The sequence below is a fragment of the Haemorhous mexicanus genome, chromosome Z (assembly GCF_027477595.1).
Source record: "Haemorhous mexicanus isolate bHaeMex1 chromosome Z, bHaeMex1.pri, whole genome shotgun sequence".
NCBI classification, from domain to species: Eukaryota; Metazoa; Chordata; class Aves; order Passeriformes; family Fringillidae; genus Haemorhous; species Haemorhous mexicanus.
The window spans coordinates 68,701,968-68,727,567 of record NC_082381.1 but is presented as its reverse complement, the minus strand read 5'-3'; the positions used below and the strand labels follow the sequence as shown (position 1 = coordinate 68,727,567).

The following is a 25,600-nucleotide window of genomic DNA, read 5'->3' as shown; positions in this document are numbered from 1 at the left end:
TTATTAGCACAGTTTTGTTGTAAAAGAGCTGTTTTATAATATTAAAAGTTCTTTCTAATAACAACTCTTATAAATATTTTCCCCTTCTAGAGTGTCTCTGGCCTAAGACTTACAGACACATTTTTGAAGAGAACATACGAGTATGATGATATTGCACAAGTCTGTGTAGTATCTTCAGAAATCAAGCAAAGCTGAGGAAAAAAAATCTGTAGTTTTACTGGAGTTTTTTTTCACCAACTTCTTGATGTTTTTGCATTCAACTGTTCTAAAATGAGTACAAACAAAATCAAATCCCTACATAGCTGTAAATGTGATAATGATTATTTAAATTCTCTGAGCATTTCTTGAATATTTTCAAATGTTTTAAAATATGCATATGCATTTTATCTACAAAAATAAAACCTTTGAAAAAAGTGTAGTTCTAGCAAATAATATTGCCTTTATATCATCTCAGGATAGGGGGATGAGATTGATAAAAAAGGTTAGCATGTGCTTAATTTTCTTATTTTAATTTTTTAAAAGTATTCAAACCCTTTTAAAATCATGCTTCTGACAAGACTACTTCAGTTCAAAATAACTGACCTTTTAGAGACAAGTTCCTGGAATCCAAATCCAAAAAAAAATTAATATGGGGTACCTGGCATGGCCATGTGTTTGCGTGGTACATATATAGCCATAGGAAATAAAACCTGATAAAGGCGTGAGATGAGAGAGTGCAGCTGGCACTGCTAGAGGCACTTGGAGCTAGGAATTGGAGTATAAGCCAAAGACTGTGTTGGTTGTGGCTCACTCTTCGAAGAGGAAGCAATACAGCAAATCTGTCCCAATTATTTGCTGTCACGAGCAGAGTTGTGCATCCCTGCAATACAGGACATGCTGTTAATAGGCATGTTATTTTCCAATTAGTAGGGAACTGGAAACTAAAACAGTAGAACTCAGGTAGTTTTTTTATTGTTAAAATAAGGTCGTGACAATTCTTCTTTCCATCCCAGAGGCAATTAGATAGATTTTTAAGGAAAAACAAAAGGAAAAAAACTGCCCTGCATTGCTGCCTTAGATCAAGTTCTCTAAAGCATATATAGGAAGAAGTTTTGGGCCTGGTTAAGCACTATAATGTGCTTTTCCCTAGCTTTGTTTTGACAAAAACTGGAAATATTTTTGGCTGAAATAGCTATGGTTACCCAGAGGTAGCCATTTAGTAGATAAAATGGTGACTGTCTTTCCTAGTTTAACACTAGGTGAACTAGTGTTAAAGACTCTAATCAGCAGCTTGTATTTCTCAGCTACCATGTTGGCACTTAGCAACTTTATAGTTAGTTTTGACACTATTTTACTTAAGGCTTCCCATGTATAAAATCTTAAGAGTAGTATTCAGTGTTAAAATATTGGATAAATTGAGGACCAGCTTTGTATATTGAGGTTAGACTAAGTCCATACAGGAAAGAATAAATTAGAAATGTATCCTGCCTATGTGATAAAATCCAACCAACATGAACAGGTATACAAAGCATGCAATTTACCTGTTACTTGAGATACATAAAAAATTAAACCAGAAAACCACAACTATACAGACAAAAAAAGTATATTACTTTATTTATAATATATCTTTGAGTTAAACTACACAAATTGAAGGAGATGTAACCACATGGCAGTAAGAGGTAGGAGAGATACAGAAATAGTAGACAAGTTGCATTATGCCAGTATGACTTTCTGTTGCCATAAAACAATCTACTCACAGTTACAGAGCTAGTTCTATCTCAGTATGCATGAGTGATTTGACTTTGCACTTGTTACAAAATCAAGAGTGCAACTGAAACAATTTCTAAGCTGAATATTTCATTAAGTGTCTTTATGATCATAGTTAGAAGAATATACTCCATGCAAGCAGGTCACAGGAGTTCACAATTGATTGCAAAATACTTTCTTCTCTAACAAATTATCATATTTATACACTGATGGAACAGTAATGATACAAAACCAATTAGGTGTAAATGCGGATTTGCTCAGTTGAATGATAAACTGCAATTGGTCTTAAATTAAAGCAATATTTACAGGGATTGTGGTTTACCACTTTATCTAGCAGGATGAAAAATTTTAGCGCAAGATACAGTGCAGTTACTACACAGGAAAAGATTCCTTCCACACCCTGTGATTAAGACATGTTGTATGACTGAAACAATCTAGGCAATTCAAAGAAAAGCAGACTTTAGCATAAATGACCTCTCTGTTCATGGTTTCAGTGGAAAAGCATGTAATGACAGCTCCTGTTACTGGTTTCACTGTTTTTTGTTTAGGCTATAAAGCCCTTTCTGTTAATACATAAAAAACAGAAAATGTTTACTAGTAGAGTATTGTGCCAGTCAGTTGTAGCACATTCCTGAAGGCTTAGCCAATGATGTTAACGTTTTAATACATACTCTGTATTATCTGAAGTAAAACCTAAACAAAACAATATTGTTGCATGTGAAGTGAAAGTTAGAGCTCCATGAAGATGACTTCAAGAGTAGTTTTCAGGTAACTAACCAATGCTTCATTCCATTTAACCTTGGGTGTTCTCCCATAAATCCAGTAAGCTGTGGAGCTTGTACTTAACAGTACAAGTACATAACTTCTTCTGCCCTCTTTGGATCTTAACATACTTTGTAGTTCTTAAGAAGTCTCATGAGCTTCCTGACACACTGTCTCAAAGTAGAAAAGTAACTGCATGAGGATTGCTCTTGCAAAGTGAAAATAATTTTAGTTTCTACAGAGATATGGCAGAGCTGCCTATACCACCATGGAGTTTTTGGTTCCCCCTATCAAAGTTAGTGAAACACACTTTGGGCAACTGAAGATATGAAAGAGAATTAAAAGGAACTGGGAAGTTTAACATACTAGGTACAACGCTTCTCTCCTGACACAACACACTATTCCAAGTACACTTTTTGTAGCCCACCCAGAGCCTCCATAAAACTTCCTTCTAAACGGTATTCCTGTCCTACTCAGTGTAATTGAACTTAAGTACGTTTCCTTGAAAGGATAATATTCAGGATCGGAGCTACCTCTGACAAAAGATCCCTTTAGGGATTCTCTTTCTTGTCATCAGATGTTGAGTCAGAAGCTGTTAATTGAAAATGTTTTATTTAATGCATTTTAATGCTGTACACAGGCAAGCTATTCAATAAAGTATGAAATGTCTTAAAATTTTTTATGTATTAAGCTTTACCTCTTTATTCAATAGATGGTAATACGGATTTCCTAGATTTGTGTTTTCTCCAGTTCCTTTCATTTCTCCTTGGATCAGGATTTTCTCTCTGGTTTAGTAGGGTAAGATTTATACCGTAGATGTACAATGATAATTTGTTAGAATCAAGTTTGTTACTTAGCCCCAAATTTTGCATTTGCTTCTGCTGGAGGAACTCTTATGAGTTCTTTATGAGCACAAGATCAATTGGATATAAAGTCTAAGGTTGAGGACTTTCTGTGTATTTCTCCATTTGGGAGTCTATTGTTACTCCTTCAGACTAAATGGCCATGAGAGATCACTTTGCCTAAAAATTCAAAGCAGGCTCCTCAAATTAGTTTAGATATAGGAAGAGGAAAGTGTGTTGAGAAGGTCCCTGGGCTAAGAACAAGTGTACTTTGTATCACAAAGCAATGTGAACAGTAAACAGAGTTAAAAAATGTTAACATACTAGACATACAGGAGAGCAGCAGTCTTGCAAGAGTAATATTAACTGAGCAAGAAACAAATACTATAGAGTTGAAAAATCTTTAACTTGACTATATAACCATCATTTTAGATAGATATGTGTAATTAAAAAAAATCCCCAATTTTTTAAGCCAGTGATTTATCACACAAGAATAGAAAAAGAATCCTTCTAAGGCAGTTCTTTTTAAAATTTTCAGTACTAGTTATTTGTACAGTCACAGGCTCAGTTTTAGCTTATTACAGTTAAGAATTTTAAGTTTATATTAAATACTGCATACATATGGAATGTAATACAGCTTGCCATGCCTAGGAACATAGTGCCATAATTGTGACCTCCAGGGCTACCATCATGATGTGAGGGTATACATGGCAGTAGAAAATGCTACAACTTTTCTTTCCTTTCCCAAGCCAAGTTCCATTTTGATTTCTGTGCATTATCCTACACAGAATTATTGTCTTCTCTTTCTCTACAATGTGTGCTACTCCTTCATATGCAGTCATCTCCCTCTCTTCTGCCCAATGAAAAGTTGAAAAGTATTTCCTGTTACTCATGAAAGCCCCTCCACAGGATTAAGGAAACAGACTTCTCAAGCATGAGTTATAAGTACTCTCTATACCAACACTACTTAATGTTCATTATAAAAGGGCACATCAGATGGGCCTATTGTTTCAATATTTCAATACTGTTTAAAGGAGTACAGCTGTCATGATTCTCACCATATGAGTAACATGTATTTTACATTATCATTTTAGAAGTAGCTTTTAGGCAAGATTAGCGCACTACAGAACTCCTTCCCACTCAGTAGCCCCGGAGGTCAATCTGATGCACATACTGAAATGCCTTGGGGATTTTGACAAACCACCTATTCAGTGTATTGATTTTCAGAGGAGTAACTGTACATAAACGCTATGTTCCAAGTTATGTGCAAGAGATCTGTTTACCAGATTTATTCTTGTTTGCAAACACACACAAAGAATTTTCTGTCTTCTATTCAAGCAGAAGAGTTACAATGGTGCTTTTGCTACTAACTATGGTATGCATTTTGGGGTTATACATCATTCCAATTCATATGACTTGCTGAAGTCAGGAATGTTCTTCAGTGCTGCCACTCAGATATCGGCTCCGGATATGATTTCTCAGTTGCTCTATGAGCTCAGGATTCTGCTGCTGTATCTGCTGTGCAAACTGCTGCCCCCTGTGTTGAACAGTTTTAAGTGAGCTCAGCAAGTGAAAGCAGCATTTGAAAGAAAACAGGATATTGCAATACAGTTGAAAGATGCATTACATTAAAATTAAGATTAAAGATACCTTGATTTACAGTTTTAAGGTATTTGTAGTATTATGAATTTATCTGGTTGAAGTGTCTCTAAACAGGATCATTGTCATAAATTTATTTTCATTCTTTAGTACTATTACTTCTGCTTGATAACATGGAGGAGAAAAGTATCATCTTACAACATATATTACCTTTTATGGTAAAATAACACATCTGCTCCAGTGATTTATTCCCTTCTTTTTGACAGGATCTAAGTGTTTAAAGTAACTACTCTTAGAGTTGGTGTGCAACCTTATGTTAATGGTTCCAGAAATACAGTATGCAGCTGCTGACTTGTACTTATGAACAAGATGTCATTAATTGAAAGCAAACATACTATCAAATTTTTGTATCTTACGTGACTGAAGTAATAACAGATCTATCTATAACAGTTGTAGCTTAAGAATTAAATTAATAGCAGAGACTAATTCCATATATGAGAAATGTAACACTTGTTTACTAATAAAAAAAACAATAAGTAAAAAATATGATTTAATGAAAAGCCTACCTTGTCCTCTCTGTTACTTCTGCATTTTGTGCAAGTAGCAAACTATCAAGACTCCTTCAAACTACAGTGCAGGTTGAGGGAAAGCCACATTTTTATAGACATCTGCATAGTACACAATTTTTATAAAAATAGCCCTAATTTTTTGCAGTAAGACATTTCTGTCTGTGATGTAAATCATAAATTACTTTTGCCTTGAAGAGGTGAAACTTAAAAATAGTTTGGAATTGGCTAGAATACTGAAATAAAGTAAAATTGTATGCCCTATTAGAGATTTTGGGATATAAGCAAATGGCATGTTTTTTTTCAGACCCTTCCAGATGGATATCATCATTATAGTATAAAAACCTTGAGTCCTGGGTTTTGTAAAGGTATTCTTCATTATCCTGAGTTCCCTGAAACATTCCTGATCTAAATGGAGGGATGCCAGAACAGAAATTGGTTTGACTTGTGCTAAGTAAATCTCTATCTTTCCTAACTAGTATCTGAGATATCAGGTAGTTATTCACACAATTTGGAAGCACATGTAGGAGTACTTAAAAGATTTAAAGGAATTTAGTAAATGGCATTAGAAAATAACAACGTACAAGAACCAGAAACTGAAGCTGAGCATACAGCAGTTCAGTCATTCCAGTTGATGGCAATGTATGGGGCAAACAAATGCAGTCCTGGAAGATAAGCCTTCTTAATAACAAACAGTGGGAACAGACCACAGTATAATTCCCTTGACATTGCACCCTTTTAAATAGATGTTGCACAGTTATCCTTCTACAAATGTGACAGTTAAAACCATGCAGTTCTTACTTACGCATGTATCAGACTGGACAAATCCGAAAGGCCACCAACCCCAGCAGCAGGACCACCAATGGCATTTGACATCATCCCTGACATCCTGGAACAGTTAGCAGTGTTTGTATTAGGGTGTGCAAGGACCTTTACTGTAAGCAGTAAGCCCCACTTCTTTTTTGAATTGCTAAGAGGAACTAAATTGCATGGAGATGCAGCTACAGTTTTACAGTAAGCAAAATAAAATTACATTTTCAGTAATATATCTACATTTCAAAAATATAACTGTAAGTATTATACATCTTTTATCAACATCTTAAGACATTTGTTGTAATGATACCCCATTTTAATACTTACAGTTGTTGAATTTGAGGATTTTGCATTAAACTTGCTGCCTAGAATAGATAACATACAGCTGAAATTATAAAACATTTACTACTTTGCTATCACTGAGAAAATCATGCAGAAGAAACCCACATGCTCTGTTCTGTTGTATTACAAAATTAAGTTTACATGCAGAGCAAAAAGAATCACTACAGCAACGCATTTCATGTAAATGAAGCTGATACAATTTGTTATGTGTTAAAGAAAAAATAGTGGATATAGATTCAGACATGAAAAATACAACAAGCCACTTAACATAAAAAACCCAGCACAGAAAACCAAACAAATGAAACATTGAAGAATTGCAAGGACAAATGTTTTCTGGACTTTTTGGACAAAAATCTGTATTTTGTTGTTTCTCAGCCTGGATAAATTAATTTTGTAACTATTATTAGTACCAGGCATTAACAGTTAAGATTATGGCCACAAAATATTTCAGACCAAATTGGAGTGTGGACTTACTTTGTAGTATGGTTTTGTGGTAACATGTATCTTCTCTGGTAACTGTATATCTTCTTATTTTGTAGTAAGCATGAGGCTATTTAAAATTTCTCATTCATTAGATACCTCTAAAATTATATTGCTTTTACCATAGTGTAAGGGTGTCTGTGGACTGATACTATAGAAAAAAACATGTGATTTTTCAATGTTAGTAATGTAATTGCTACAGAAATCAGTGTCTGTATGAATGCACCACCAGTAGACAAAACACAGTATGTGCTTCTTAACTGTCTTATTAAAGATATTACAAAAATCAGATATATCCAATATTCATTTTATTGATCAATATATCAACATATATAGATAACTCAAAAGTAAATAAACTTTTTTCTCTAGTTAATAGTTAGATACAAAATGTATAAAATGTCACATGCAGGTCAATTCTGTGCTCAATATAGGGTTAGTTTCTTCCATCAGTAATAAGCCTTATCTAGTTTAAGGACCAAAAACTGAGGCTACAACCAATTTTCTCAAGGTCAGACAGTGAGGCATTTTTTTCACCTTAACAAAAAAACCAAGTAACCACACCTTGGGAAAACAACTCATTTATTCTTAAATAAATGCTCTGTGTCCTATCTAGTTCACCAGGCATCTTCTGGAAACAATGTAAAAGATCCTTTCCCCAAAGCCAGCTCCATACATCATTTTCTAAACAGACAGAGGTTGTTCTAAGCACATCATCTGGCTAGTGAAGTAGTACACAGAGATGCAGTGCCATTTAATCATGAATGCCATCAGAGAACTTGCTCCCCCTTTCCTTACCCACTGTCTCTATTATTTGGACCATGTTACCAAACCAGATATATGGATCTCTTTTGAATGCAGTGCATTTCCACACAAAAGCACTGGCTGAAATGTGCTGTTCCACTGAAGCTACCAGAGGGCTTGTAAAGTTTTAACTGCTTTCTTAAAGGAAGTAAGTTTGGGGGTTGATTTTTGTGGTTTTTTTTCAGTTTATTTTTCTCCAAATTGCATTCTACAAAGTTAATTAATTCTGTTTAGCTAAGAAAGCCATGTGGGAAAAAAAGACAATACTGAGAAGTATACAATTTGTTATTGCACTGAATATAAGAAGAATGCAGTATATACTATTTATATTCATTTTTTAAACTCTTAAGGTTATTAGGGATAATTTGAAAGAGTAAGAACAGAAAGGTTTCTTGGATAGGTCTCCCAAAGGAGAGTTACTTTAGTCCTCGTATCATTGTTAACTGTTCTATGGAGAACTGAAGAAATTTTCATCATGCTGTTGACAAGAGCTTTCTGTCATAGCATGCATAAAAACAGCATACTAAACTATGTGTATTTTTTTCTATAAGTAATAGAATCAGCTGGAAGTAAGACAGGTTTTATTGGAGATACTTGCTTCACTTCTTGTTTCAAGTGTAAAATGATGTAGAAAAGTTTAAATTCAGTGTAATAAAACCATTGCTATAATAATACTCATTAAAATTGCTTGTATTATTGAACAAGAGTTGTTCTTAAAAGTTCAGTTTTTAAAATGGGATAATGCAAACCTTGAGATATACTCACCATACTAATGAAGGCAGGATTGTTTATCAAGCTTGCCATGTCAAAACTCAGTCCAGTTCCAGTCTACAAACAAATTGCAATTGAAGCTAAGTTTCCTACAAAATCCCAGTTTAAACTATTTTAAATAAATAGATACAGAGCAAACTTACAGGACTGGACACGTCTCTTAGTTTCTGTTCTGCTATTTTCAAATTTGACTTGTAAGAGTCATTCTCTGGATCAAGATCCAGTGCTTTCTGATAACTAGTAACTGCTTCTTCATATTTATTCACTGAGGTCAGAGCCAACCTAATAGAAAGTAAAGAAATCCTGGTTAGAACATAAATGATCATCAATTTTCTGTTCTAAGTAAAATAGTATCTCACAACTGATTTTTAGCTTGATCATTTAATTAAAACAGGTACTACTGCTTAGTGTAAGCACTTGGTTTTGTAGAGAAGGGGATCCCTGAAGAACACATCTTGCATTGTCTGTTTCATGTATATGCAAGTTTCATTAAAAGCTCCTTGGTATCATCAAGTGACTTAGTCATTTTAAGACCACAAGCTAGATCCGGCATCTGTGCATTTTTGCATAAGCTCTAAGTGTTTTTTCCAGTTCTTTTGACCTAAGAGATTATTTAGAAACTTACATGGGTAGGTAGGGCAAAAATACTCTTAATATGACTTATGCAATGTTAAGAAACTAGACCTACAAATACATTTTTTATTTTTATATATATTAAAAACCATAATTTTAATATAATAATTACTGTACTAAATATTTGAATAGAGAAGATTTTTAAAATATATTGTTGTCTTTTTATATTTATATAAAATTATTTTTATTATTAACATTTTCATTATTTTAAAATATTGGACCTACAAGTTTCAGCATTTTTGTCTGAGAGTCAATGTAAAGGTTCTCCTTTTGGATCTTGAACTTCAACGTCCTGACAAATTGATTATACAGCATAGTAGTAATATCTGTAAAATGGTGCAAGAAACCCTTGTATCAAGGAAGCCTACTTCATGTTTTGAAAAAGACTCTGCTGCAGCAGCTCATGAGAGTACAGGACAGTCCTACTACTTTTAAGCAGTATTTTATTTCAAATTTGGTTAGCTACCATGTTTAAAATATAATTTTTCTTTGAACTATTCCAGAAGTCCATCTGGCTGCAGTTTTAATTCTATCTGCCATTGTATTTTCAATTTATACTGACCAAAAAACTAATATGATCTTTTCCACATTTTGTAGAAGATTTGTGTAACCCACATTCAGATATTTAGTACTTCAGTTCACCTTCTGATGCTAAGCTACACAGCCTGGGTTGATAAGCCTGTGCTTATGCCCACTAACAGACCTTAGTCTTTCATCTCATGCAAACAATTTCAGCATTTTAGATACATCCATGATTGTCATTGCTCTCAGTAAGAGTATAAAACTCCAGGAATTTCCCATATAGCTCCTGGAGGAATCCACACAATATTAGTGTTTTCTCTCTTAACTCATTTACCCCCATAAAACAGTCTCCCTTTTGGCCCGTTAACTTGCCAAAATAGTTTCTGCCCAGACAAGAAATGCAATCCACTATTTCTGTGATGCAATAGTGCTTTTTACAGAAAAAGTATTTTACAGAGAAAGTTTCTTGGAGCACAGTACAAGTCAGAACAGCAGACAATTTCTTTCCTCACGCCTCCTACCCAGACAAGTGATCTTTCAGGATCATGCTGAATACCACCTTTAACTGACATTGCCACTTTAAAATGTCTCCCATCTCTCAATATCTGTGGCATTTCTGCATCTTTCTGTGACATACAAAGAATTTCTGTCAAATTCTGAGAAAAACTGATACGTCTCCATAATGCTGTCAGAGCGCATCTTTTTCATAAGGACTTTTTGTTGAGAAGGTGTTTTCTACACTGGGGGCATGGGGGTGGGATTTTCACTCATTACTAAACAAGCATGGTTTCCTCATTCAGCCTATGCCAAATTTTTACTAATCTGATGGGTTAAGCAATGGCTTGTAGCTCAAAATATGTCCTCTATTAAAACAACCAGACAATAAAATAAAGAGAAGCCCAATTGTCTGAGAATGGTCCCACTTTCAGTGTGTATCTAAGAAACATTGGTCTTACACCCAAAACTCTAAAATAATCTCCAGTTAAATCAGCCTGTAGCATCTCTCTGTATCAGTGAAATCAAGGGAGCTTGGATTGTGCTATATGAAGAAACAATCTCAGGAGAGTTAAATGAAACAAAACCAATTCAACAACCTAAAATTTTGAAATCAACTAATCATTTCAAAAGCTCCTTAGCCTAGGTTGGTATTAGTAAAATGAACTGTATTATGGTAAGTTTTTTAAGTGATAGAATTCCACCACATTTTATCTTAAAATAAATGTCTCCTGCATGGCTTTGTGCCAGGCCAACAAGAATTATCACAGACAATTTTAGGGCATGGTTCAGAATTTAGTAAAGACCAATGCAGTTTAGCAATAGGTTGGTTGAATGTGGCCACTCCACACTGCAAAGTAAATTTTAATAACATGGACAAAAGCCATTTTGGGCCAACTGACTCAACAAACAATCCCAAGCATTTTTTAATTTACTGGTATAAATATAACCTCAAAAGACATATGCAACATTAAGTCCACTACTACAATGTGCTTGATTATTGAAAATGCAAAGCTAGACATCTTGGAAGAATGGCTCTTCACTCAGACCAACAGCCTGTTAGAGCATTCCTGACATTGTTTTCAGTTAACACTTAAAACTACCCTCAAGAGGCTATACAGTTAATCTCTCAGACATTGCTGAGAAGACCTGCCAAAGAGACATAGCTTATTCTTGCTAAAATATCTGCTTCCAAAGAGCTATTGAAAAGAAAAACTGAGGCTTTATTCTTGCTAGTGTAAAGCCCCAATGCTGTTCTCTAACAGCATCATTAACAGATTCAGTGTACCAACAGCAGAATTTTGATTCCTTTTAACTAGTTAGGAGATAGGAAAAAAGCATCATTACTTCCTAAACTAAATCCAGCAAGTTGATAAATTGAAAGATAAAAACAGCAAACTGAAAAAATCTGATGAAAATGCCGGTATCAACCGCATAGAAAAAGAGCTGAGAGTCTGATAGGGTCACCTTCAGAAAATTGTTATACTTACAATGTTCTGTAAGTGAATTACAGTGAATTCTGTAAGTGGTTCCACATATTTCAGAAAATCTATGGTAATGTACAAATGGGTCTTCAGTGTTTACTCAGAGTTATATTAGCTTACCCCATTCTTCCATATGCTTTGCTGTACTTTGGATCTATTGCTATGGCACTCTCACAGTCCTTTATTGCTTCCCTGAAGTTGTTGAGCTTACTTTGAGCAGCAGCCCTAAGAGAAAGATGGTAAGGAAATGAAGCTTTGTCAAAAAAAAACCAACCACCCAAAAAACGCACAAAAAACCAAAATCAAACCAAACCAAAAAAACCCAAAACAAAACAACCAAACTCCAAGCCTATATATTCACACATTTCTGACTTATTTAATCTTACTGACTTTTCATTCTCTATTTTGGCTATGTTTACATTTCTTTAATGAAGTAGGACAAGCAAATGTTATGAGTTAAGTATGTGCCTAAGTGCATTGCTGAACTATGGTTTTGGAGAACATGCACTCACCTCTGAGGACACAAAGGACAAATAATTCCAAGGAACTGTCTTGAGATCTAGCATATGGCTACGCACAGAATAAATCACAAAACCTATTACAAGAAGTGAAACTGTCAAGTAGCAGTTTCTATAAAATCACTGTTAGGGAGAAATACTTTATGAAATTGGTGTTTTCCAGAAGTATCATTATACAGCCATTCAAAGGAATGCTGTGATTTTTTCCCTGCTCAGGATTTTATAATTCATCTCAAGCTTGTAGGTAAACCACAATAACATTTCTCAATAACCTCTGCATTACTAAATTACAGTTACATCTCTATATTGGAGAAATACTAAATGTTGCAGACATTAATACAATAAGATTAAAGACTTGACCAAATTAAAAAGGACACATTAAATGAAATGAATGTGACATGATTAAAATGAAACACACTAATAATCAAAACTTCACCAGTTTGAAAAGTTACAAGCCACTCTCATTTATTTTTCCTTCGTTAAAAAAATAGTAGAAATTAAAATATTTTCATTGCATAAAGAATATCTCTTTGTTATTAAGAATCCTTTGTCCTGTGATTAGCTCCAAATTGCATGGGTTTTTCTGACTTTGATTAAAATGTCTTCTGAATGGGACTACTTATCTGTTTTGGGCTGTTAAGCAGTTGTCCAACTCCACAGATGCCAGTGAAGATTTATAAATAAAAGCTAGGGGCTATGCCTGTTCTCACATGTGTTTGAACAGAAAACTTTTTTCCATGTTCACAAGAAATTTACATAGCCAGTTAAAATTTCAAGGGCATATCAGCCCACTCTTTTTTGCACTGCTGTGGATAAAAAGCAATCCCACTGAATGCAGCATGTTGCCATGACTCCCTAACAAGCTTAAGATAATAAGGTATATACTTATTGAAATACTCTATTATCCACAAAACTCCAAACAACTCCTGGTTTTTTTTTAATTATTACATACAATACTGTAGTGACTGACATTGAGATTTGTTTTGGTTCTCCCAAATGTGGTATGTGATGATGCAACACAGAGATTATTTCTGCTCTTGCTAATTAAAACTTTGACATTTAAGCTCGTACTGAGGAAACTTCCAGTGATTTTAGGAAGCTTTTGAATCTGGTCTGATATTTCAATTTTATACATAAAGTGACTCATGTGATCAGTTTTCACAAGGAATATAGATGATTTTCACTTTTGAACTGCCATCCTCAACATGTAAAATGTTAGCAAACTGCATAATTTCCTTTCTCTTTAAACTTGTTTTTAAACGCTGAATCTTTCATGTGTTTTTATCACAAACTAAACTCTGGAGCAATGGATGCAGAGCTTCAAAAATAGCATAATCCAGTGGGTACAAGGCCAGATTGACAGCACTTAATATATCCTATATCCTTAAATTAATAATAGAGATACTCTAGAGGTGGGCTCAATCCAGTAGGGCATAAAGCTGGGACTGCCTTTGCTCTTTGGCAGCTCTTCCAAGCAGTGTTCTGCAAGAGCAGAGAGCTGTGACTAGGTTAACATGCCCTTCCAAGCTTACCTGCTGCCAAATCACTATGTCTTCTTCATTCATAATGGTAAAGAACAGATTAGATAAGAAAGCTGTAACAGCAGTATTGTTATTTTTCAACAGGTCACACATGAAAATACTGACTATTTACAAAATGCTTGAAATCTCCGAAATGGTATTCCTGCGTTGATGATTTTTTTTGCCAGAGGTAGCTAGTACTCAAGGAGATAGAGAGAGCAGCTGAGTCACTAGAACACCAGAGAAAAAGGCTTTTACTACTCTGCGCAGGCTAGAAATAACAGCCTACATTATGATTTAATATAGACAACCTGACACACACAATACCTTATCTGAAGAGTTGTAAGTAATTTTAAAGCCCATTTTAACTGATAAAGATATGCTGAATGAGCTCACTTTCACTCTAATTTTACAAATCTAACAATAGGTTTCTAAATAGGGGTTTCTAGCCTTTGACCTCCTTCAAAATTTATTTTTAAAATCATGTTAACAAAGTCCAGGAATGAAAGATGTGTATCATTTTGGGTTTACCTGTTGCAGTAATAGACTGCATTGTTTGGATCCAGTTCTATAGCCCTAGTGTAACAATCCACTGCAGCACCATAATTTTCTTCCTTCATATGATTATTACCTGAAATGAATTATAAAAAGCTCTTAAATAATTAGATGAGACAGTATGTAGTTAGATGAGACAGCTCTGTATGAAAGAAACGGAGCAGCTACCTTTTAGCATCTACAGAAGTGAGTTATGACTGTACTTTTTTGAGATACATTCTTTTAAACAGAAAAGTAATGGAATAATGCAAATAAAAATATCTGCTATATCTGTGAAGTTTATTATGTGTATTGCAGTACAACACAGAAACCCTCCTCTTTCATTTTGGCATTTCAGACTTTCCAGCTAGTTTCTGCTGTCGAGGAAAGATCACTTCACTGAGAAGTGTAACTGTAATTGCACTTCCACTCTAGTCAACTATCTTTGCAAGCCCAATATACTATGTTAATTTTTTAATCTCATTTTCTTATATTTCCCAACAACTTGCTAGTATCTAAGTAACATCAAACAAATCAAACAAAAGTAAAACTAAGCACGTAAGCCCCATTTTTGTGACACTAAATAATTAAGTCATTAAGATAATGAAAAGTATGTATAGCGTAAGCAATCTAAAAGGATTCAGGAGTAAAATTTCTCACCAAGGAAACTTAGAACTTCTACTTTGTAGCAAAGTTTCACATTTCCTATATTTTAAGTCCAGTGGAAAAAAGCCCAGAAACATTTATTTAACTTCTTTATGGACAGAAAATTCCGGACTAAGGTCTTTCAAAGCAAAAGACACCTTACACCTTCTTTTGTCCCCAACACAAGGCAATCCTGGTAGTTTCTCTCTTTCCTGATGACACAGTAGTAAAAAACCCTAGTTCAGTGCCCAAACTTGTCCGTGGTTCTGCTACAATCAATTTTTGGCTAGCTAGATCCTACGGAAGCCTTGATTTCCTAGAAATGTCAAGAAATGGTCAGGAAAAATAGAGACTTTCACTGACATCTTGTATTTCAGCCAAATATTTAAACCTTCTCCTAAAATAAACAAGTCAAGGGATAGGGTCGATAAGTTACTACTGATGTAGGTAACTGCGTAAGCAAAGGCTAGAAAAGTTCAGTCAGTTCAACAGTTTATCTCTGAGAGAAATAAATACTGTGGAGCAAGTCCTCAGTGCTTGCACTAACTGAAACAACTGTACTTGCATTTATTCGTGAACACAAAGAGCTTAGTGAACAAAACGAGATTTAAGTAACAAAGTATCATCAAAGTAGTACAAAATCACATTCTCAAATATTGCTATACTAGACTGTAATTACAGTAAGCAGTCCCTTCCAGTGAGAACTCAAACTGTACTTGCATACCTTCAAAATACAAGCAGAATGTAACAATATCTTGTTTCTAGAGGCTCACTGTTTATGCATCTTTGCTTTGTTCTAAGGTAAAGATCTGTACAATAAATTATGTTGTCAGACAAAAAAGCCTTGCAAGTCAGCTGCACTCAGCAAGATTGTAGCAGTTAGTGTTCCTTTAAAACAAAAATGCCATCAATGTCTATCAACATTAGAATTTCTGATACTGGTCTGAATATGACCCAGCATACAAGGCTAAGTTGGAGATAGTATCAGTGCATACCCTTCTTGTTATCTCTCTCTCCAGCTGCAGCCTTGATACAGGAAAATAGAAAAATAGCCAGATCTACTAATTCTGCTGAGATAAGGGAAAGCAACTGTATTATTCTATTTTAATGTCATACAAAATCCTTAGGACAAAAAATATTACACAAATGGTTATACTTCTGAACGTTATCTTCTCTATACTGTAAATACTACCTATTGTTATAATTATATCTTATAATAATCTGATATAATTATATCAGATTGTTATCTGTGGTAACAAAACACAGATCTTCCTACAATCAGGCCACCATTACACTATACAAACCTGCACATAATTGTGCTTTTACACATCTTATACTAAACTGAAGTGTCAACTGATATACAAGGTTAGGCATCTAAATTCAAGTAATGAGTAGTCTGAAGTGTATATTACTTCCTGGTTACCAAGAAAGAAAATTCAGCTCCCTCATTTTGCTTTGTCATTCATTAGTGAAAATAATAGAGAAAGCAGGACACTAAGTTTTAATTTTATTATGGGAAATTACCAGAGTCATTTCAAGCACTTCAAAACTGCTTATTAAATGCCCCTGACAGATGACACTCTAATTGGTCCTTTGTTACCAAGTTTAGACTCTTCCAGTTTTTTTCAGCAGAGAGCTGGAATTACTTTGGTAAAACCACACAAAGACTAACACATAGCACACAATTTCCTCAGTCTATTTCACAGACCCTTGTGGACTGAACGATAGCAAGACTGAAATCACAGATTTAAAAGAGCTATAACACCCACATCTGCAAAGTACTGACTATTCCTACGGTTCAATAACCATACTGAGACCAAGAGATAGTCTTCACTTTCCATGAGTTGGTAGTAACAGCAAAACAAAAAGCCAGCATGCACAGTAGGTAGGTTACAACTTACTTACACATTTTCACTTGTGACTTAACCATGTTTGAGCTCTTATTCTCAGAATTAAAAAGCTAATGAGCAACTCCAACAATTAGGAAAACTTATTTCAGAGCCAGTAGTAGATTGCATTTATGATTACAGATGGCCAGTTTTAAGGTAAGAGAGACATGAAATTAATTTTGAAAAGCAGTAGGTCTTCTTCCACATTATTACAGAAATTTTGAGAGGATTATATCTGCCTTGGAATTAAAAGTTTACTCGTTTTTCCTATAAAATTCAGCTACCTGAAAATCTAGCAGGTCATAAACAATGTGATTCATAAAGCAACACTCCATAACAATTCAAAACAGTTACCAGTGCTACATGCTTTTTATAATTTCCCTCCCCTTCTTTTTGAGGGGAGGTAATACGGATTCCTTCTTAGATAGCATTAGTGACTTCTATCATACAGCTGCTTTTCCTCACAGAACAGCAATAACAGCTGCCAGAGGGAAAATAAACAACTGGCTTGTCTGCAATTTTTATAAAGCATAAAAATAATTTCACATATATGAAATATTAACCCTAGTAAATTCACAAGAATTTTTCCACTGGCTTCTGTTGGGTCAGTTTTTTACCAATGTTTGACATCACATACCCATTCCAGTAAGAGTAGAAACTTGTATAACAATTCCATGCACAAACAGCCAAACAATAGCTGTTCATTCTTTAAAGCTTCTGCTACCTAGGAATATTTCCAACTTTACATGTTATCCCTTAGAGTTTAAGCAACCTCCAGAATCAGGAAGAGAAAAAACATTATTTCCTTTGCTCCTGGATGGAACAAATCACCTAGCCCCCTTAGGACATAGCAGTCACCAGAGAATATATAAGCTGAAGTTTTTTTTGTGGGGTTGGTGGTACCCAGCTGCTATACTATCACTACCCACAATAATGTGAAAATACAATAAGAGCATAAGGCAATTTATTTCTGTTTTTATCACAAACCTTCATCCTTCAGTTGGTCAGCCTTTACAACGCCTTCTGGCAAAGAACGTGAGAGAGGCAGCATGTCATTCTGTATGGAGAAAAAAACAAGATTTTTTCCTTTAATATATAAGTCCTGCTTTTATCAAAAACTTTCAGAAAGAACTGAGAAACATCAGCAAACTATGAATGACCTTAGGCACATCAGGCATTTATCTCTGGGAATTGCAAAATGCTTAAATGAAGAATAAAAAACTTCAAGTGAAAATGAGGCATCCACTCTTTAGTAATTTTTTTATATGGAATTTTCCATGTCTAGCTGAAATTAATTCCTCCCACTGCCCCCAAAGATTCACATTATCCTAGCTTTTATGGAAATGTAGGTTTCTTTCGTATTTTCTTTAAGTTTTCACATATTTTTGACCTATACAGAACTTTAATATTGTTGTATTCATATACAATACGAAACCTTAGCACATACTGGAAGAGTAACTCTAGAATCTAAATTAAATTTTTACCTTTTGAATAGAATTTGTGAACATTTCTATCAAATGCTGTGAGGATGCAAGATGAGTATCTTCCAGGGTAATCTTGAATACAGTCTCCAGACACTGAATTGCAACTTACAGGAAAAAAAAAATAATAACACAGGTCACCAGTTTCTCAATATAAGCATAATTTCACTAATTTATTTATAAAGCTGTGACTCACTTCCTTATTGAACTAGTAAAAGCAGACCCTTGGAACATAAAAAAAATAAAGAGAGGCTACCTGATCCCCACAGAATGAGCTTGCTGAAAAAGATCTAAGATATACACAATCCACATATAGTGTGGCCATTACATTTAAACCAATTTAAAATTTAATTTTAATTCTTTCCGTTTTTTAAAGTATTTTTTTAAATATAAAAATATAATTATTTAAGAAGAACCCCACAACTCATAACATGACTAGAAATGTCCATGTGTCACACCCCCCCCACCCCAAGTACACAACTGGCATATATTTGTGTGCCATAACAGCTGGAAGAAAATGGCTCATCTTTACTGTACAGAATAAAGGCAAGATACTTATTAGTCTTATCTTTTTTTGGAAAAAAGTATATTTATTTGAAGATACTTTATTAATCAAATGGTGCATGAATCACAAAACTTTGTCTTTTAAAAAATATATCTGCAATATCCTTTCATGTGTTCTGTGTATAAGGATTAGCCTGCAATAATTGTAAATACACTCACAGAAAACCTAAAAATGTAGAGCCATATCCCTAGCTGAAGTTTTAAGTATACTCATAGTTTTAGACAAAAGAAGATCAGTGGCAATTACTATATACAATTCTGTCCATATACATAAAGATGTATGTACACACACAGAGTTAAACTATTGCAAATGATATAATTATTTTCCCTATAATCTTAAGAACCTAGTACAATGTTTTTATTAACATGTATCATCTAAATGTTTTAGACTGAAAACTGAGGAGGAACAAAGAAGGGTCTTTGTAAAGCCTAGCTTGAACAGAAAAACGGGTGTTTTAACACATATTATGGACAACCAGGAGTATATGAATTCAAATTAAGTATCAGTAAAAACAGATTCTTACTATTTAAACTTACCCTCAATCCAATGTTGACTTACAAAATATATTTTGAATTACTTTTTGCATTACAATGAAACTAAACACTGATCCAAAATTAGAAAAGTAGAATTACTGAACGTTAACTATAAGGCCAGTTTTTATCTTCTATGTCACAGCAGGCAAGAAGGGGTCGGAGGGGAGGGGTAAGAGATTTGTAAAACAGGTAGTAAATCTGGAAGATGTAATTTTTTTAGAAAATTGTACAATAGAAATTTCTTACAAACAGTATGGCATGACACAAAGTTAAAATTGATAGCATGTAACAATTGAATACACTGCTAAATATGCATTATACAAGTTGCTCCTATAATCTATAAATCAAATTACCAGGTCATAAATCACCCAGTAAGAGCACTGAGGGATTTGAGTTAAGCTCATTTGTCTCCTGCTATGTGAAAAACTTAATTCTTGTAAACATGTAAACACAGATTATGCTGAATTTTGAAATATATATAAACCTTTACTAGTACTTTTTATTAGCAGGCTGATTATAAAATCAATGAAACACATATAATTTTTCCTTTTACAGCTTGATAGGAAGCCACTTGCAATAGTTTCTTACTAATTTTCCCTGCCAGTTTATTTTTACTGAAAGGCACTCCCTTTTCTGAATGCCTCTCCTCATTTGTAATTTTGCATAAATTTAAAATACAACCCCATCCCTTCTCTTTCTCCAGGCATCAAATCTATGACACCAAATCTCTATTACATAGAAGAGTTTCACAAAATGCAGCAATACACATTATGTGTAAACAAAATTACTCTGACTACAGTATTACTACTACTCAGAATTTTCATCAAATAATTAGTTGGTGCTGTGAATTCCCATATTTCTCCTTTAGGTGGAAAATGGAATTTATAGTTCTTCCATCTGTCACATATAGTATATGTGACAGAGATATAATAATATTAGGACCTCTTATAGGATGAATCAATAGGTTAGAATAACCACTGGCTAAATCCAAGCCAACAACAGAAACCCACATAGAAAGAAACATTGCTAAACAGAAACATTTTCAAATCAGAAAATATAGTAAGTTGTGACAAGGTCTGTAACTTTCCTGTTTTAACACTACACAAAAACACAACTCCAGTAAAAGTCAAAGGAGTGGGAACTTGGTTTTTGCCTGAAAAGTTTCTCAGGAGGCCAGACTGCCAGCACCTTGCTATCCCATTTATCCAAGTGAGGCACTGTAAAATTCTGCAAGCTCAATATTATCAGGGAAAGACGTTGTGCACCATGTGAGCTACTCATCTGAGATTTTTCCTATGTCTGATATCAAAGGCCAAAATTATCTGTTCTCCCAGTTAGCTCTACCATCACGCACCTAGGTGGAAGCTGAAGCTTGAAGTGCCCACCTTGCAAACCACTTCCCTGCTGAACAGCTGGGGCTCACACAAACACCCACTATCTGACAACACCAGCACTGGGCTATGCTGGAACCCAGTGCCACAAAGCTCCAGGACTTCTGCTGTCCAAACACAAGTATGCATCACCAAGCAACACGAAGGCCAACACAGCCTGCATCACAGCCAACAAGCAGGCTGAATAATGAGCATTAATTGGGCTGCTGAGGCCCCCTTAGTACTTGCTGTCACCTTGCTTCATCTTACACAGAACTTTACCCATGTCAAGTATTACATGCATCCACTGCCTTCCTGTTTTGGAAACACTGCCCTACAGAAAATAGTTGTGGTATATCAATCACAGAAGTAAGAAAATCACAGCCTTGAGTATGTTGTAGAGAGTTTTTGCTTTAATCCCACAGAAAGAGGTGCTATAGAAAAGAAAAAAAGAAAGGGAGAGTGAGAAAAAAAACCCCACTCTGTAAACAGGAGAGAGAAATAACTGCAATTTAAACAGAGCCTAAAATATAACTTGGAAGAAGGGAAGTTTCTAGTTCATACAAATGAGATGAGCACTAAGCACCAGGGATCTGTATCACTGCTCTAGATGCTAGGGGAATATATTTCTCTGGTCTACCTTCCAACTACTCTGCTTTCTCAAAATAAGGCATTTTAATTATTCATGAAGCAAGTACAAAATTCCTAAAGGAAATTCACACTCTTGTTGACATTTCTATAGAATTCAAACATGCAGTATATGCAGGTTATCATTGAGTATGAATACATCCTAGATTTGTATTTTATAAAGGCTCAATTTTTTTTTTGTGATGTTCTATCACTTTTTTTGTTGTTTTATGGAAAGTGGGAACTGTTTGAATTACTTTTTGTCACAGTCACTTAATCATACAGTGTTTTGTCTTCTTACAGATACCAAGTAGGTACATAAGGTACCAACAAAAATTATCAGTCAATTCTTTTCATCCCTTATGTCTCCACCTAACAATAAATACTTCAGTGAGTAAGACTTGGCTATTGCCACTGTACATGCACTAAAGATATTTTGCACAACTAAAATGAGTCTATTTTTCAGAATGCCTGCCTCTTATCCTCTAACACATAGCATATGGCACCATGCTTGTGGCAGAGCACAAATCTAAAAATAGGATTTCAGATCTATATTAAAATGGTAAATTTTGCCTTGGCTTTTAAGCACAACTGAGGTTTTGTAATATCTTTTATTTAGAAAAGTGAATCTTAAAATTGATTCTTTCATAAACACATTGGCTAAGGCTGTTCTAAGACATGTTATCAGGTAAGTTTTCAACCGTAACCCAATTTTTACCAGTTTCATTATAAAAGCAAAAGTAAATCTCTTCATCTCTATTATATATGACTTCCAAAAACCATCAGATAAACATCATAATAATCTGATACAGGTTAAATTTATGATGGCTGCTGCTTTTCAAATGTACAAAATGCTCCAGATTCTGATGTAAAACCAAATCTTTTGGCTTTTATTCCTTTGGGTCTATCCTTGGAATATAATGACACAAAGCTTTATTTCTTGTTTACTTTGGTGAAGAACTACACTGGACAACCAATAGGTAATAGAGAGAAGCCAAGAAGCACACTCCAGGTTTATCTTTTAATTTATGCCTCTGAGAAGCAGGACTTGCTTTGCATCTCAGCAAAGTCTCTCCATGCTGAAGATTTCTGACATGAAGTCTCCAGTAATTAGGGAAAAGGAATAAGAACAGTATGAAGGAGAACATCAAATACTACAAGGTTACAAAGACCTAATGAGCATCTGTCAATAGAGAAATACAGAGAGAATATGTCTACAGATACATGAACTTGGGTATACAGTAGAAGCTACATCATATCGAAAATATCCACTACCACATACTCTTTGGAGCCACTACTCAAGTGAAAAAGAAAAGCAAAGCATTTATCTTATTTTCTTAGGATGTCTTTTCCTCACAAATAACACAGAATCCTTGAAAGTAGGAAACAGTTCTTCCCATAGACCAAAACCAATATAGTAATTGTTTTACTTCCTCTGTAACCAGCAGAGCTGCTAACAGAAATGAAATTAAGAAAGAAAGCAAACATAAAAGAGAGAAAGAAGCAGCAGAAATTTGTGGTACACATACACAAGTCATTACCATGGTCTGCATTATAGCACTGCTTAACTTAGAATCATAGACTTGTTCAGATTGGGAAAGACCTCTGCAACTGATGAAATTTAAAGTACCTGTTGCTCAAATTAAGGCACTACACATTTGCAGCTTCATAATACTTTATAAATGAGAGATATCTTACAATTAATAATCTCTTAGTATCACAATCTTATTTGCATATAATATTTGGTGGCAGTTTCGTTTACGTCATTCCAGTTACTTTCTGTGATATTATGCATAAAGGAATTTAACATCTGTGCAGGCATTATATACATACACACACACATATATATGTATGCATACATATAAATAAAAATACACAAAAGCACATTTGTTGTTTACCTTCCAAGCTTTCTTGTTCATCTGGAGTGAAAGTATCCATCTGACTCTGTTCTCTCAAGAAATGGATGACTGCATAAACCAAGCGCTTGACTGATGACATGTTGAAATTGTTTTCTGTTATGTCTTAAAAACAACAGAATCTCTTTATTTAGAAAATTAATACTTACAGTACTCCAACCTCCTAGTAACCTCAGTAAAAAGTACACACAATACATAAAACCTAATCCTTCACCAGAAAGCCCAATAGCACGATCTGTTGAAAATGTGGTGAATTTGCATGGATTAGGGAGAACTGCTACAATCATGTAGTCTAACTATCAGCTGAAATGCACATATTTACTCCAGTTCATTCCTGGAAGAAAAGTTTACCAAGGCTAAAATAACTTAGCAACTTATTTTTCATTTATAAGTTTCTTTAATGGTTTGCACTTTATTTACATATACACTTGCAAGTAGGAGCACATCCTGAAATCAAAACCAATAAAAAGCCACTGTGATAAAGGTAATGACATAAAGAAACACACTCCAGTAGAAGTTGTTTTATGATATGACTTGGTGTTACCCTTTGATAAAAGATGTTCTATGGTCTGATATGGTGTTACCCTTTGATAAAAGATGTTCTTCTGTGTGACATGCACAGTGTTATCCTTCAATGTAGATGTTCTATGGTGTGACACAGTATTATCCTTTCATAAAAGGTGTTCCCTGGTGTGACATGCTATTATCCTTTAATAAAAGGTGTTCTATGGTGTGACATGGTGTTATCCTTTCATAAAAGGTGTTCTCCGGTGTGACACACTATTATCCTTTAATAAAAGGTGTTCTATGGTGTGGCATTATATTATCCTTTCATAAAAGGTGTTCTATGGTGTGAAATGGTGCTCTGAGCAGTTTATTGTCACTTTGGACAAAGAAATGGAACACCGTGACCTCAGTGCATACTTGTGATTAGTGACACTACTGGCTCAGTCTGATTTCCATTCAGCATCATCTGGGAGTTATATAACTTGGAGGACAATTTTAGTCACAACTTTTCAAGTTATTTTTCCTTAAACCATTTTGATTATAAAGGACACAATCTTATCCAGTTCTCCAAGCAATACAGGTTTAAAATATAGCATTAAATGAATGGCAAGATCAGGACCTGCTCTTGCTACCTTATTTTCTCTCTACAACCTGCGACCAAACCGGTGTGCGGCCAAACCCACACCAGGCAAATCCCGTCGTGGAGACGGGAAAAGCCGGGAAGACCACCGACTCAGGATGCACAGACGCGAGCGCTGGGGTCCGCTATCCGCCCCCCAGAAGGGATAGCGCGGGTCCCACCGGCTGGGGATGCACAGCCGAGACACTGGGGTCCGCTATCCGCCCCCCAGAAGGGATAGCGCGGGTCCCACCGGCTGGGGATGCACAGCCGAGACACTGGGGTCCGCTATCCGCCCCCCAGAAGGGATAGCGCGGGTCCCACCGGCTGGGGATGCACAGCCGAGACACTGGGGTCCGCTATCCGCCCCCCAGGAGGGACAGCGAGGGTCCCACCGGCTGGGGATGCACAGCCGGGACACGGGTCCCCTATCCACCCCACAGGAGGACAGCGAGGGTTCCACCGGCCGGGCCGCGCTCCCTTCCCACGCCCACCTCTCGGTCCCTCCCAGGCTCGGGTCCGCTCGCTCGGGCCCCAAGGACAGCTCTGCACCACCCGCGGCGCGGGCCCCTCCCGACACCGCACGGACCGCGGCCGCACCGCTCGGGGCCCGTGCGGCTCCCAGCCTTCCCACCCCTGAGGAGCTGCGCTCGCCGAAGGGACGGGCATCGCCCTTACCGTGCGAGATGCGGCGAGTCCGCGCTGCCTCCGGCTGCGAGACACCAGGGACGCGGGGGCGTGAGGAGGCGGCGGAAGCGGATGCGCAGGACCGCGGCGGAGCGGGGCTGAGCACTGCGTCCGCGGGCGGCGGGAGGGCGGTGAGAGGGCGGCGCGGCAGCGGGCGCGGGAGCAAAGCCTCTTCTCCTTCTTCCTCCTCCTGTCCTGCCTCCTCCTCTTCTCTGCAGCCTGTCCTTCCTCCTCCGGTCTTTTCTCCTCCTTCTTTTCTCCTCCTCCCGCTCCGCCGCCGCCGCCCCCCGCGCCGCCCCCCATGCTGTCGCTGTGCGCGGGCGCGGCTCGCAG

At 36.0% G+C, this 25,600-nt stretch overlaps 3 protein-coding genes across 7 annotated transcripts in view; 2 read left to right on the top strand and 1 right to left on the bottom strand.

Annotated features, from left to right (window-relative positions):
- The window catches only part of TRAPPC13 (trafficking protein particle complex subunit 13), a 26,386-nt gene extending 23,203 nt beyond the window's left edge, over nucleotides 1-3,183 (top strand). For all 4 annotated transcript variants that reach the window (XM_059836682.1, XM_059836681.1, XM_059836680.1 and 1 more), the window contains one exon: nucleotides 91-3,183. In XM_059836682.1, the coding sequence (XP_059692665.1) occupies nucleotides 91-195 (105 nt within the window). In that variant the 3' untranslated portion in view covers nucleotides 196-3,183. The remainder of the gene's footprint in view (nucleotides 1-90) is intronic.
- Nucleotides 1,567-25,462, bottom strand: SGTB (small glutamine rich tetratricopeptide repeat co-chaperone beta). 2 transcript variants are annotated; one of them, XM_059836686.1, is made up of 11 exons: nucleotides 25,259-25,462; nucleotides 23,437-23,559; nucleotides 18,447-18,550; nucleotides 17,950-18,019; nucleotides 14,426-14,525; nucleotides 11,977-12,081; nucleotides 8,866-9,004; nucleotides 8,717-8,779; nucleotides 6,656-6,693; nucleotides 6,321-6,404; nucleotides 1,567-4,887 (listed from the first exon to the last, which is right to left on the bottom strand). In XM_059836686.1, exons 2-11 carry the CDS (start codon nucleotides 23,534-23,536, stop codon nucleotides 4,776-4,778), a joined length of 915 nt encoding a protein of 304 aa, XP_059692669.1. In that variant the 5' UTR covers nucleotides 23,537-23,559; nucleotides 25,259-25,462; the 3' UTR covers nucleotides 1,567-4,775. The 2 variants fall into 2 exon arrangements, with proteins under 2 accessions (XP_059692669.1, XP_059692670.1); XM_059836687.1 differs by lacking the exon at nucleotides 8,717-8,779.
- NLN (neurolysin) overlaps nucleotides 25,441-25,600 on the top strand; it is a 36,719-nt gene continuing 36,559 nt past the window's right edge. The window contains exon 1 of the mRNA XM_059836675.1: nucleotides 25,441-25,600. Within this exon, the coding sequence (XP_059692658.1) occupies nucleotides 25,569-25,600 (32 nt within the window). The 5' untranslated portion in view covers nucleotides 25,441-25,568.

What these genes read in the sequence shown, in the direction of transcription:
- SGTB (XM_059836686.1), bottom strand. Translation starts at nt 23,536, where the DNA reads ATGTCATCAGTCAAGCGCTTGGTTTATGCAGTCATCCATTTCTTGAGA. An exon ending in TGAACAAGAAAGCTTGGAAG is followed by an intron (nt 18,551 to 23,436) that starts GTAAACAACAAA and finishes TTTTCCTGTAAG; the next exon opens with TTGCAATTCAGTGTCTGGAG. An exon ending in AATCCTCAAATTCAACAACT is followed by an intron (nt 6,405 to 6,655) that starts GTAAGTATTAAA and finishes TAACTGTTCCAG; the next exon opens with GATGTCAGGGATGATGTCAA.